Raw genomic sequence first — 12,413 nt, forward strand, 5'->3', positions numbered from 1 at the left:
ATTTCATATTGAGGGACGAGTTCCCTCGCTGAAAAAGGCACAATACTCTCCTCTCCAACACGTTCTTGGTTAATCCCCGAACATCAAACACCGCGGTCACCTATAGCCTGTTAGGGTTGGTTGGATACTGGATGCTAGCATCCACTCTCACCTTCGAGAGTGTCTTCGCGTAGTCAGTGCTGTCTCTCCTCTCTCTCACGCGTAACCTCGGGAGTTGAGATGAGTTGCAGGGAGTATGATGCCTGTTCGGGGTTCAGACAGAAAACTCCGAGGAGGCGCTATCTGCTGGGAGGGGCAGATGAGAAAAGCGATTAGCGTTTGTCAAAGCGCGCTACCGAAGATCTGCGTGAACGAGCACAATGAGGGCGAAGTCAAAGGCGACACTTGCAAGGTTATCTTTTAAGATGTTTATGTTTCACTAGTGCACAAAAAGTCGGATATCTTACAGCCAATTGATTTCTTACCAACACCTGTGCATTTTATTCATTTAGGTGATGATGGTTACCTTTTGTTGTCTGGCATAAACATATTGCTAAAATCAACAATCTGGATAGCTGCACCCCTTGATGTGTGATTTATAACTTAATAAAACACAAACATTATACACTATGATGAAGCACAACTTAATTTTCACAGAATTCTTTTCAAACCTGTTAGGAATCACCAAGGCAACACAACACTTTAACAGAAATGTAATTTTATTCTCTGGCACTACATGCATATTCACCCAGACTCAGACACAACAATTCTCCCATGAACATGAAGATAAACACAAATAAACAGAATCCGGAGGAATTATTCCACATGTAAACATATGTTACGAGCATCAAGCTGACAGCTGAACCCACAAGGATGTGGGCAATGACAACAGTGAAGGGACAGGTCTCATGGCAGGGGTACAGGAGGATGCAGATGTTTGGCAGCTGGTCCGCCCCCCTCCCTGACCCCTTGGCCTCAGCACCTCTTAAACACTCCAGTTTAATGTAATGCTTTTGACCTTCTCCAGTGCTCCTCAATCACCCCAACTGGGCACACTGGTTCTGTGAGGCACTCCTGACAGTTAATGGCCACATTTGGTTCAAACAACTCTTCTTTTTTCTCTCTCCTCTTCTTTGCAATGGGGTTCTTTTTATGACCCCGGAGCAGACATTTTTGTGGAGATACGACTAAATGGGTATTTTTATGAGAGCCATATTAAACACAAGCTATGCTACAGGAACTGGACAGCCCCATATCTCTGCAGCAGTCAGACCGCCCCAGCTGGAGGAAGGAAGATGGGGAGTGATGAATGGCTTGGGAATTATTTTGGGGGGGGGTCCCCCATCTTCATTTCCCACTTGTGGTCGGTCTCCATTTCCAAATGGTTTATCTTGAGGCGAGCCCTGCCGTTACTCACTCACGTATATCCGTTTATTACTCCATCACTGTTAAATGCCTTTCAGTGGTAGCCTGTAACATGTAAACATTGCTTTCCGGGTCCTCAGATAGAATCAGTGCATGGCCGCAGGTGTTTACATGGGGGCGGTTTCTGATTGAGGACATGAAAGGAAAGGATATGGTTTCAGTTAAAGCTGTCCTCTCTGCTGGATGTGGAACCTCAGCCCCGCTATCCCCCCCAACTCCCCCTGCCCCTCCTTTACTCCTCCCCCTTCTGTTCTCCCAAGTGCTCCAGTGAGTGCCCAGTGCAGGGCTGTCATTCTGGGGTGGGACAATAGGAACAGACCCCCCTTTGTTTGGGTTCTGGGGGCCCCGGTGACCGACAGAGTAAACAGTGGGCACAGGCTGAATCTGGGCCTAGACAGCCACACTGAGGGCCTTTGACCAAGGGAAGTAAAGCAGAACAGGAGCCTAGTGGACAAACACCGGCACACACTCCCTCTCGCTTTCCCACCTCTCTTTCCGTTACCCACACAGTACACAAACCAGAACACCTGCCCACAGACCCACAATCAATGCACAGATGCATTTACACACGCACACACACACACACACTTCTAATGTTTGCACGAGTACACACTCATATATGAACACTTGCTCGGTCACAAACATATACCCACTTGCTTATTCTTTAACAAAGTATCCATTGCACCTAAAATGGTTCAAGAACTCGCAAATCCATATATTTCATATTCCATCATGAAGAGGCCCTTGCATGTCTAAGCATCACTCAGGAGAGACTCCATGCTGGTTCTCATCAGGCACAGCTGTCCCATACAAGCAGTACCACTTCTGTCATAGGGGCCCCGTCCTGACCGCAAGGGCAGCCATCAGACAGCGGAAATGAGTGGTGCAACTCTCTTACCATTAACACTGAGGTTGGACTGAGCAGTTTCATGTCCTCAGGAGCAATGTGTTTGTCCCTACGTGTTGCTCTGTCTACACAAATTCCAACCACACAAATCTGATTATCATGACAAGGTTTGAGAGAGTACGTGCTCGGAGATCCACTTGACTGTGTAATTGCTAAATGGCAACCGTCCAGTGCAGCTGTCCTTTGTGGCATTCTAAAAATAATTGCTCTAATAAGGATAGTTGAATGGGAGAATGGCACTTTCTTCAGCGTACCACGCTGAAGCAATATCTTCATCTGCTCTCTTTAATCTCTTCTTCACAACCCCACCCCTACACAGCACTCTGATCTCTGTTGTGTGTGTGTCTGAACACACACAAAGCTCATGCAGGTTTGAGCATGACTCAGGATTTAAAAAGGTGTAGCTCTGGCACAAGACGACTCGCGTGGCTCGCCTCACACCCATGCAAGCTGTGAACCAACTTCTCCCCTTCTTTCTGTCTCGCACTGCACTGCATGCCCCTTTTCCTCTGCTTTCTCCATAACTTTCCCCCTTCTTAGTTTTATAGCTGTGTTTTTGGATTACGATGGCCACAAAAAGGTCAGATTAATATTTATTTCACAAGATTGCCTCATGTGTCTCTGGCAGTTTCTTTTGAAGGCCACAGGGCTCGGAACAGTGGGATGACTCGACGGAGGATACAGTAAAACTCCTCCTCAAGGTAAATTGACCCCCAAATGAAGCAGTGTGGGGTCAAGGGGTCAGAGGAAATAGTGGAGATGGGGGGGGGGGGGGGGGGGGTCGCAATTACCTACACCCCCACCCCAGTTTGGTTCTTCCCGCCCGTACCATCCCGTCTGCATACTCGAGATGGGCCTCACTGCGCACTCCCCACGACATGGCGGCTTGTTCAAACAGGGCCGGCCAGGTGGGGCTGAGCAAAAGCAAATGTTGCCCTGCTCGTGTCTGACACTTTCGCAGCCTGCCGTGGGAAAATATGAGACACAGCTGTGAGGCTGGGCAATGGGCAGGATAGAAATATGGCTTAGAACCTTTTGATTTTTTTTCGTGTGTGCCTCTTGCTGTTTCTCAGACTTCCCTTTTCTTCTGTTTTCTTTTTCAGTTTTTCCATGTGACAGACATGGCTGGTTGTGGGACTTGTTGGATAGCAAGTCTGTATTGCAAATTGTTGTCTGTTCTAGCTTTTTACAAATACGTGTTTGTTTCAGGAGGGAAGTCTCTGCCGGAGGCATGGTGGCCATTAGTACGGTAATTCTCTTTTCAAAGGCACGCTCTCTGACAACAGCCCGGTCTGCAGGTTCTCTCAATGGGCATGCACCCTGCTTAACTGCGCTCCTTAATGGGACTCTGGAGGTTAATTGGTCCAGCACCCACTGAAGGCAGGGTGGGGGGGGGGGGGGGTCACAGTTTAACTCTGTCTCTTAATACCATTCCCCTCCCAAGCCCTTGATCTCATCACTCGATGAGGCTGTGCGGATCTGTCAATCACAGCCCTCTGCAATCAGTCACCGCCTCCTTAGGGATGCTTCTTTGGGTCCCATTAGCGACTGAGCGAAAGCTGCGTTTGGCAGAGGGCAGATGGGAAATAGGGAGAAGGGGCTGGGTGTGGGGGCTGCAGAGCAGAGGGAGGGAGCCGGGGTGAAGTGGCTCTGTTTTCTATTTGCGGGGATTAAGTTGACAGATCTGTATTTGGTTTCTTAGGGGCCCCTTGGCTGAGGCTAATCCCCCTCACCTGCAGTGGTCACCCACTAGCCCCCCCAACCTTTCCCCTCCCTCCAGTGACCCCACAACCCTTCTCTCTCACCCAGCACAAACACTCATCCCGAGACAAGCGCATGACTGGCTGCACTCTGTCTCCACAGGTTAAAGCCTTACACTCCACACGGGTCCGTCGCTGTCCAAGAGCGCGGCGGGAGTCCTTGGCTTGCTCAAAAGCAAACTGAAAAAGAGAGAGAGCAAGCTAGACAAAAAAGGTAGTGGTAGGAGAAGACGAGCACTCTTACTCAGTGCAACCTTTCACAGACCACGGGTGGGGTGGGGGTCTCTTGAAGATAGCAATTATCTAGTGATTAAGCTCAAGTGTTATGGAAGCAGCTTGTCACTGTCACTCAGGAGCAGTAGAGAAGACTGAGCAGAGCTGCACCGAAGGTCTGCATGACAGACCCTTTCAGGTCAGACTGGACACAAAACTTTGCCCTTTTTATACCACAGTGCTTTTTTTACATACACTTAGTCCCAGTAAAACACACACACACATACACACACACATACACACACACACACACAGTCTCTGCCGGTCTTACCCAAGAAGACAAGTCCCAAAAGTTCTATCTAAAATACCTCATATTTATCGACCAAAGTGTCTGTTGCGTAACACCAATGCAATGTTAAACAAAGTAACGCAGTGACATCTCAAGGATCTTCAAAGCTTCTAATTGTCGGATCAGTGAGAGAACGGCCTGAGGGAGTCATTAACTCATACATCTTGTCTTTTTCCTCTCCCTCTTTTCTCTTTCTGTGTCAGTGCTCTGGGCTGTCTGTGTCTGCAAGAGTGAGAGCGCAAGGCTCGTGTTTTTTGGGGGGGGATGAAAGCGTTTGCTTGCGCTGCCCCGTGGTGTTGTCAGGCAGGCTGGAATTCGAGGGGCTCAGGGGTGGTTTAGCTGCAGGGGTCACAGAGGAGACGGAAAATGTTTGAAGGGTCTCGGGTCGAGAGCACACTGCAGCTGGCTCGGTGAGGTGTATTGGCCACACCCCTAATTAGACCCAGTTATGACATATTTCAGAAAATTACAACCATTTCCTCATGTGTGGGACAACATCCATGTCAGTTTTTCATTTATGCTAAGAAAGTATGTTTGTTCATAGGAAAAGAATGGCAGCAGATGTTGGAACAAGTGGAATGTGGTAGAGTGAGCGTGTGTGTGTGTGTGTGTGTGTGTATTTCTGTGAGAGAGCCTGTGTGTTAGAGACCTTCACTCTGGAGGGGAGGGCCAGATGAAACAGAGCTGCCCAAAATAGATTGCACGAATGATAACTGCAGAGTTTACAGACTGGATGTTCTGCACTTAAGAATGTGTTCTTTCAGACCATTTAAGATATTGTTGCCAGTTAATATCTTAGTTTTCTGATAAATTATGACAGGGAATACAGACACTTGTCTCCTGAAGTGATAAGAATGGTCAAGGATCATTTTAAAACTTTGCCTTTATGATAAGCCTAAATAGAACACTAGAGGGCGCACGCCAAAGAAGAGCACATTTCAGCAATAATTCTATTTTCAGCCGAATAGCTAGTTGGCACTAGGTAGTTTGGATTAAAATATAACTTTATAAAAGGTATTAGTACATCCCCAGATATTTCAATTATTTCGGATGTTTGTTGGTAGTTTCACAGTTTATATTTGACTTATGCTTGCTTTCAGGAGACCTTTAACGTAATAGCCTAACGTTAGCCTAAACCTATGCTCACTTTTGGCTAGCTGACTAGCTTTGGATCTTGTAGCTTAAGCTTGCAGTGAGTAAATTCCGTTATCCAGTGTTATTGCCTGTTCTACCTGTACGTCGAAGCCGAATATGTCTGAGCAGTTCCTTGAGATAGACAGGTTACGCTCTGAACTGTTAGAAAAAATTGACGCTGTTGACAGCGCCTCCACAACAACTGCGAGGGAAGAGTCCGTATGTGGGTAGGTTTGCTAATAGCTAGCTGGGTAGAACCATCTCAGTTTTCAATAGCCCAGGTGTGCACGAGCTGTTGATCTCAGCAGGTAGTCGAGCCTCAGTTTTGAGTGAATAAGGTTATAAAATAATGGATTTTTATTTAATTTCGTAGCCAGGATCTTTTGACGCGAATTGAGGGTGTAATGCTTGACATTATAAATAGTTTATCCAGAGAGGAAGCACCAGTGCTGATCCTGCAAAATCGCAATAGTTGGACCAATGTAAGGTAAGAAGTTTCTGTTTATTCATAAAACAAAATAATAATTCTGACCTGTTTCTGCTACAAACCTAATTTTAATCTATTGGTCATTTTACCTATTATCCATATTGAGTCACTTTTCTTAATAATTGTTAAGTAAATGTCTCAAAGCCAAGGCCTGTCTCCTTGGCAGCAGCGGCCCTGTGTAACAGGCTACAGGTTGTAAATTGATTTGCAGTAAGTAGATATGCAGTAGATTAATCCAAAGGGGAATGTGTTAATTAAACAGAACAGACACTGTACGGTGACATGGGTAGTGAGGCGTAGGACCTGTCTTACATGGTATCAGTCATCACGTACATTTGGGTGTTAGAAAGGACTCAGAAAAATTAGAAAAAACACGTTTATAGAGCCACCTTCAGTCCTGAACCTTGATCCCTGAAGCTTAATAACTTCCTGACTCTAAATAGGTGTCGTTTCTACAAAGGATTAGCAACACACACTGCGCATGCAGTAACTTTCCCTGACTCTATCTCATCGCTGCGCACACACACACACTCACAAATCTGGTGTTCTGTAGAGGCTTTTAATGTGCACAGTGCAGAGATCTCATGCGTAGAACAAAGCAACTTGTCGAGTTGAATCTGCATCAAACCCCGTAAAGGCTTAGAGCACATTTCAGCCAGGCCCTTTCAAAGCCCCAAGTCTGACAGCCTGGAAAGCAACAGTTTCTCAAAGGAAATGCCAGGATGTTTTAGCCCAGTAACACCCCACCGCCACCCCGCCACCCCCTCGCACACAGGTTACATTCATTCCATTTATGTTCAGCAGGTTTGTTTATTCAAAGTGACTTACAGGACATTGACAGCAAATATTTTTGTACGTTTCCTGGGAATTGATCCCAAGACCCTGCCCGTTGCTACTGCTTAGCAGTAAAAACTTGCAAAAATAGTTGGACCTGTGGGTATCAATTCACCTGCTTCTTTGCCTGTGTGTGTGTTTTCGTTATTTTTTAACAGCTTTGAACAAATTTGAGTAATTTAAGCCCCGCAATAGAAATACACATGAAGTTATTATCTTTTAACAAGAATAGTTCATCATTGTTGTATAAACTCTGGTTGTCTGGCATATAGACCTACCAAATGAAACCCTCCCTGTCTGATAATGAAAGCGATCAAAGTAATCCCTCAGTCTCACATCAAAGAGTTTCACGTAAACCACTTCAGAGTAAAAGCAGTTATGGGGGGGAAGTTCTCCCTCAGGGATCGACAGAGCCTTTTTGGGAAATCGTTTGGTCAGGCCTTTTCACCAGATTGATGAAGATAATTTATTCTTTTTTTATTATTGTTTGCCTTATGAACACTCTGAGCAGCTTTGACAGTGCAGTGGGCCTTCAATTGAACTCGGACGTCTCCGTCAGCACCCTCCGCAGTGACTGTGCCTCATCCGTCAGCAGGTTTGGTGAGAGAACACTGAAATGGCCCAATTATGTCACTAATTCTCCAAGCAAAGCAAACCTCTCTAGCTGCTCTCTGTTGTTTTCCACCACTGGATTCAATTAATAGGTTCAGTTTTTCCCTGATTCATTTCCTCAGTGGTAAGTGATACGAGATTAATGAAGACACAGTATGATGAGGTGGTTACAAAATAGTGTATTCGGGCATGTGTTTGTGCATTGTGCCTCAATCCCAGCCAATTCATTCCTTATTTTTAAAATGGTAAAAAAAATAATGAAGAAATATATTAATATATATGTGTTAATTAAGGCATCTCATCAAAATATTATATCCAGTGTGATGTTGTGAGGATGTGAAGTTTGAGGTTTTGCTATTGCTGTTGAAATCACAGCATGGATGGGTAAGAAGCCTAATTCTTGGCATGTTGTGTGTTTGCAGCATTAACTCTGAAAGTCCTCTCAACTATTTACAAACTTGTCCAGAGTAACTCCTATGCTACCAAAAGGTTGGTTGAACCAGACATTTCAAAAGTATTTTTGTTCCTTTTGTACATCTTTGATGGAGTGTTCTCAGTTTAAAGAAGACTCCTTGCTGAATTGATAGATCACCTTGAGAGATCAAACGGAAGACGTGATGCCAAAAGTAGCAGATAAAACCTAAGGTTGAAACATTGGATGTCTCCACTGTGATTTATTGTCCTCTCCTACATGAAAGAGGTGTTCTTTGCGCTTTACAGGGACATTTATTATAACGACACACAGCTGTTCCGTTCTCAGAGGACGCTCGACGCCATTGTGGATGACATCTCGTGTATGCTCAAGGTCCCACGCAGAAACCTACATGTGGTGTGTGAATATTCCATATGTTTTATATATGTGTGTATGTGTGTGTGTGTGTGTGTGTTGGAAGTAAATACTGGATAACGCAGAAAGTATGTTTACTCTGGGCGTACGTTGACATACATCACATTTTGTAATTATTGCTGCATTATTTATATTCTCTATCACACATGCACACATATCCACATGTTCTCTGTTGCTTTCTCTGGCACACAGAATCACACACATTCTGCCTGTTACAGTCTCACATCACACACACATAGACACAGACACAGACACACACACACACACACACACAAACACACATGGAAAGGGAGGGAACACGTTTATGTTTCCTTATATTAAGTAAAACCATTCTTGTCCAGGGTGAAATGTGTTTTGATCTCTCTTGTTATGATCATTGCAGCTCTCCGACGGTTTAGTTTTGGCATTCACGAGGAAACACCTGTGTGCTCGGCTTCTTCGGTTTTATTGACATCGTGGAGTTTTGATGATCAAGTTCCAAAGAATGTTCACATTTGTGAGAGAGTATGTGTTTGATACTGTGTTTGTGAAATTCTTTATCTGTGTCCATTTTAATGTAATTGTCTGTGTGTGTCTGTGTGTGTGTGTGTGTGTGTGTGTGTGTAAAATACAGCTTGCCACATCAAAAGGATTTGTCTCTGGTGATCTGTCCTATCTGGAAGAAGACGGCACCAAAGTTGACTGTAGCTCCAGTTCCACTGTAAGTTTCAGTTTGTCAACCAGTGGTTATTGTAGAGGTAGCTCAGTATTCAATTATTGCACCCCCCAACCCCCCCTCCCCCCGCACACACACACACATACACACACAGCTCTCTCTCCTCACTTTGCCCCCAAACCTCACTTAAGCTTACTTATCAATGACTGGAAAGCCATGCGTTCAGCCAAGAGGTATGACATCATTCGCTCATGCTTTTTGGCTGCAATCTCCAGGTTCAACCCACATACAAATCACAGCTTAGGCATCCATGGAGAGCAATTGCTTTTTTTGTCAAGGTGACATGGTTCAGAGATTGATTAATGAAGATATTTCAATGTGGAGGATTGAAGTGAACCAGATTTACTCTCATTTGCAGGCTGTTCCAGTTTCGTCCAATGTCTGCGGAATAAAGAGTATCCTTTATCAGGTCGTTATCCATTGGTATCGATCCCTGGTTGAATTTTCACAAAGGGAATCCATCATCGCACACCTGTTAAAACAAGCCATTGCTTACCTTAACCTGTGTCAGATATTGTATCATCTGCTAAGTTTGTACTGATTGTAGAGAAGGATGCAACATTCCAGAGGATGTTGGATGATGAATTTTGCACTAAGCTGTCTCCATGCATCATGATAACCGTAAGAGCAAGGCCACTTCCATATCTGAGCTATGAGCTGTGAAAGACTTAACCACGTGTAGTTCATGCCTTGTCCCTGTTGTTCTTAGTCCAATTCCTCCCCACACTGTGATTGAAAATGTTTTATGGAACGGTATGTAATGCATTACCTCTTTACTTGTCTCGCTGCCCCTTCCCTCTCTGTTGTCTCTGTCGCCCTGTCTGCCTTTTCGTCAGGGGAAGGGTGTCCCCGATGTCAACAGCAGACTGATGGTGCGGAAGCTGTGGGACACTTTGCATGTGCCCATCTTTGCACTGGTGGATGCAGACCCACATGGTGAGGGAAGGCACTCGCACTCATTACACAAATGTGTGTAAGTACGTCATATGCATGCCTTGTTAACATTCTCCATATACACACACACAAAGGCACTGACACACAGACAAGACACTCACACAAGGGGGGGGGGGGGGGGGGGGGCACAAATGCACACACTGACACGTGCATGTTTTTGAGCAGACAAACACAAGGGCCTTTGCGTGTCCACTGGGCTGACACAAGACCCCTGAGAGCTCTGTGTCGTCTGGGGCTGATCTGGTGATAGTTAGCGTTCGATGTGATCTAACGCTGCGGAATGGCAGAGGCCCCAGGACTCCCTCCGATGCTGTCACTCTCAATGACACCCACTTCCTGTCTCCTGACGCGATGTGTGTAGAAGGCCCCTGCGTGTTCCCTGCCAATTAGGCAGTCCTGCGGGAAAATAGTTTGAGCATGGCACTGATTGCTCAGAGTCTCCTTTCTCTGTTCCCAGGCATCGAAATAATGTGTATCTACAAGTATGGATCGGTGGTGAGTGCTCCGCCTGCTATTTAAGTGCATTATCCAATGAAGCCTGTGCAACGTCTGTGTGAGAGGGATATGTAATTACTCTCCGGTCTTTGTGGAAAAAATAGAGAAATTGCTTGTGCGTGTGTGTGTGTTTCTGAAACATATGAAGTTACCATGTGGAAAAGTAAAGTATTTCTGCATCTGTACACACTATACAAGTCCATGGCATGTAAGTATGTGTGTGTGTGTGTGCATGCATAAGTGCATGTACATACATTTTCCTATGCATGTTGGGTGATCGTGAATTCTCATCTCTGTGTATGCCTATGTGCAAGTGTGTGTATGTCTATATTTGTGTTTACATGGGTGTGTGTGTGTGTGTGTGTGTGTGTGTGTGTGTGTGTGTGTGTGTGTGTGTGTGTGTGTGTGTGTGTGTGTGTGTGTGTATATGTTTGTGTTCCTCTCCTCAGTCTATGTCTTTTGAGGCGCACAACCTGACCGTTCCCAGTGTGCTGTGGTTGGGGCTCCTGCCGTCGGACATTGAGAGGTTGGGAAAGAGGACTCATTACTCTGCTCTGTGGCTTCCAGTGGAACAGGCCTCTTAGCTCTTTTGTTGTTGGTTGTTTTCTTTTCTCGTCGCTGTTGGCTACTGCTTTTTCCTTTCAAGCAGCTATTTTTAAGTGTGTATGCCGATGTCCATACGCCTAAACTGGCTTTTGGGGAAAAAGGGGATCAGTGCATGAAATGAACCTGTAGAATCACTTCCCATGTTGTGGTTATGGTAGTCTGAGCCGTGCACTGCAGGTGCACCCAGCAAGTTGATATGGTTTACTGGTGTAGTAAAATAATATTTTTAGTCAAGACAAGCACAGATTACAGATCTGTCAAAAAGTAGAAAACCTCAAAAATGCATGTGTGTGAGAGACAAGTTAAGTCCCACATATACATGTTTTTTAGAACTAACCTTTGATGTGTGCATCCTTAATATATGAGGTGCCCAGTAGCCAGGCATCTTTGTGACAGTGAGGGTGTTGTTGGTTTCCCAGACTCAGGGTGCCACAGGAAGCTCTGATCCCGCTGACAGCGCATGATGAGAGGAAACTGCAGAGTCTAAGGAGCAGGCCATACATCACCTGCCAGCCCGAATGGGAGAGAGAGGTGAGGAGGGAGAGGGGTGGTGGAAATGTAGAGACGAGGGCAGAGGGAGAGAGTAAATACACAGTTACAGCTCACTGTAAACAAGCTCATGAGATCCATGGTGTTTACCTGTAACACATGCATTATCCTCTAGCAGTATAGAGAGTCCCTTAGCGAAAAAGCAACAGTACTTTTGTTTTACCGGAAAGAGGTGGGCCATGGTACATACTTCCCCCCCTACAACTATGTGTGAGGACATTTTCTCAGGTGTGACACATCACAGAAAAATGTGTGACTAATACTAGTGTGTGTCTTGGTATGCACAAGCTATAGTCAGCTCTCGTCCATAGTGCGACTAAAAACCAAACACAAAACTGGTTATGAGATCATATCAGGAGCTATAAGTGATCTTAAAGGATTAAATGCTTTTGTGTGTTTTATTTCTGTGGGTTTATGTGTGTTTCAGATGGAGATCATGGACAGACTGAAGCATAAAGCTGAGATTCAATCACTGACCTCCATAGCCCCTGATTTCTTGACGAGTGTCTACATGCCCAACAAACTGCGACATGGAGGCTGGGTGTAA

At 45.3% G+C, this 12,413-nt stretch overlaps 1 protein-coding gene across 1 annotated transcript; it reads left to right on the forward strand.

Annotated features, from left to right (window-relative positions):
- Positions 1-4,999: 4,999 nt before the first annotated feature.
- spo11 (SPO11 initiator of meiotic double stranded breaks) lies at positions 5,000-12,413 on the forward strand (the record flags this gene model as incomplete). Its single annotated transcript, XM_080853773.1, has 13 exons — positions 5,000-5,043; positions 6,141-6,254; positions 7,600-7,688; positions 8,123-8,189; positions 8,421-8,529; positions 9,161-9,247; positions 9,621-9,657; positions 9,774-9,883; positions 10,099-10,198; positions 10,674-10,711; positions 11,161-11,237; positions 11,737-11,848; positions 12,294-12,413. 13 exons carry the CDS (start codon positions 5,000-5,002, stop codon positions 12,411-12,413), a joined length of 1,104 nt encoding a protein of 367 aa, XP_080709899.1.

Source organism: Sprattus sprattus, assembly GCF_963457725.1.
Source record: "Sprattus sprattus genome assembly, chromosome: 16".
Taxonomy (NCBI): domain Eukaryota; kingdom Metazoa; phylum Chordata; class Actinopteri; order Clupeiformes; family Clupeidae; genus Sprattus; species Sprattus sprattus.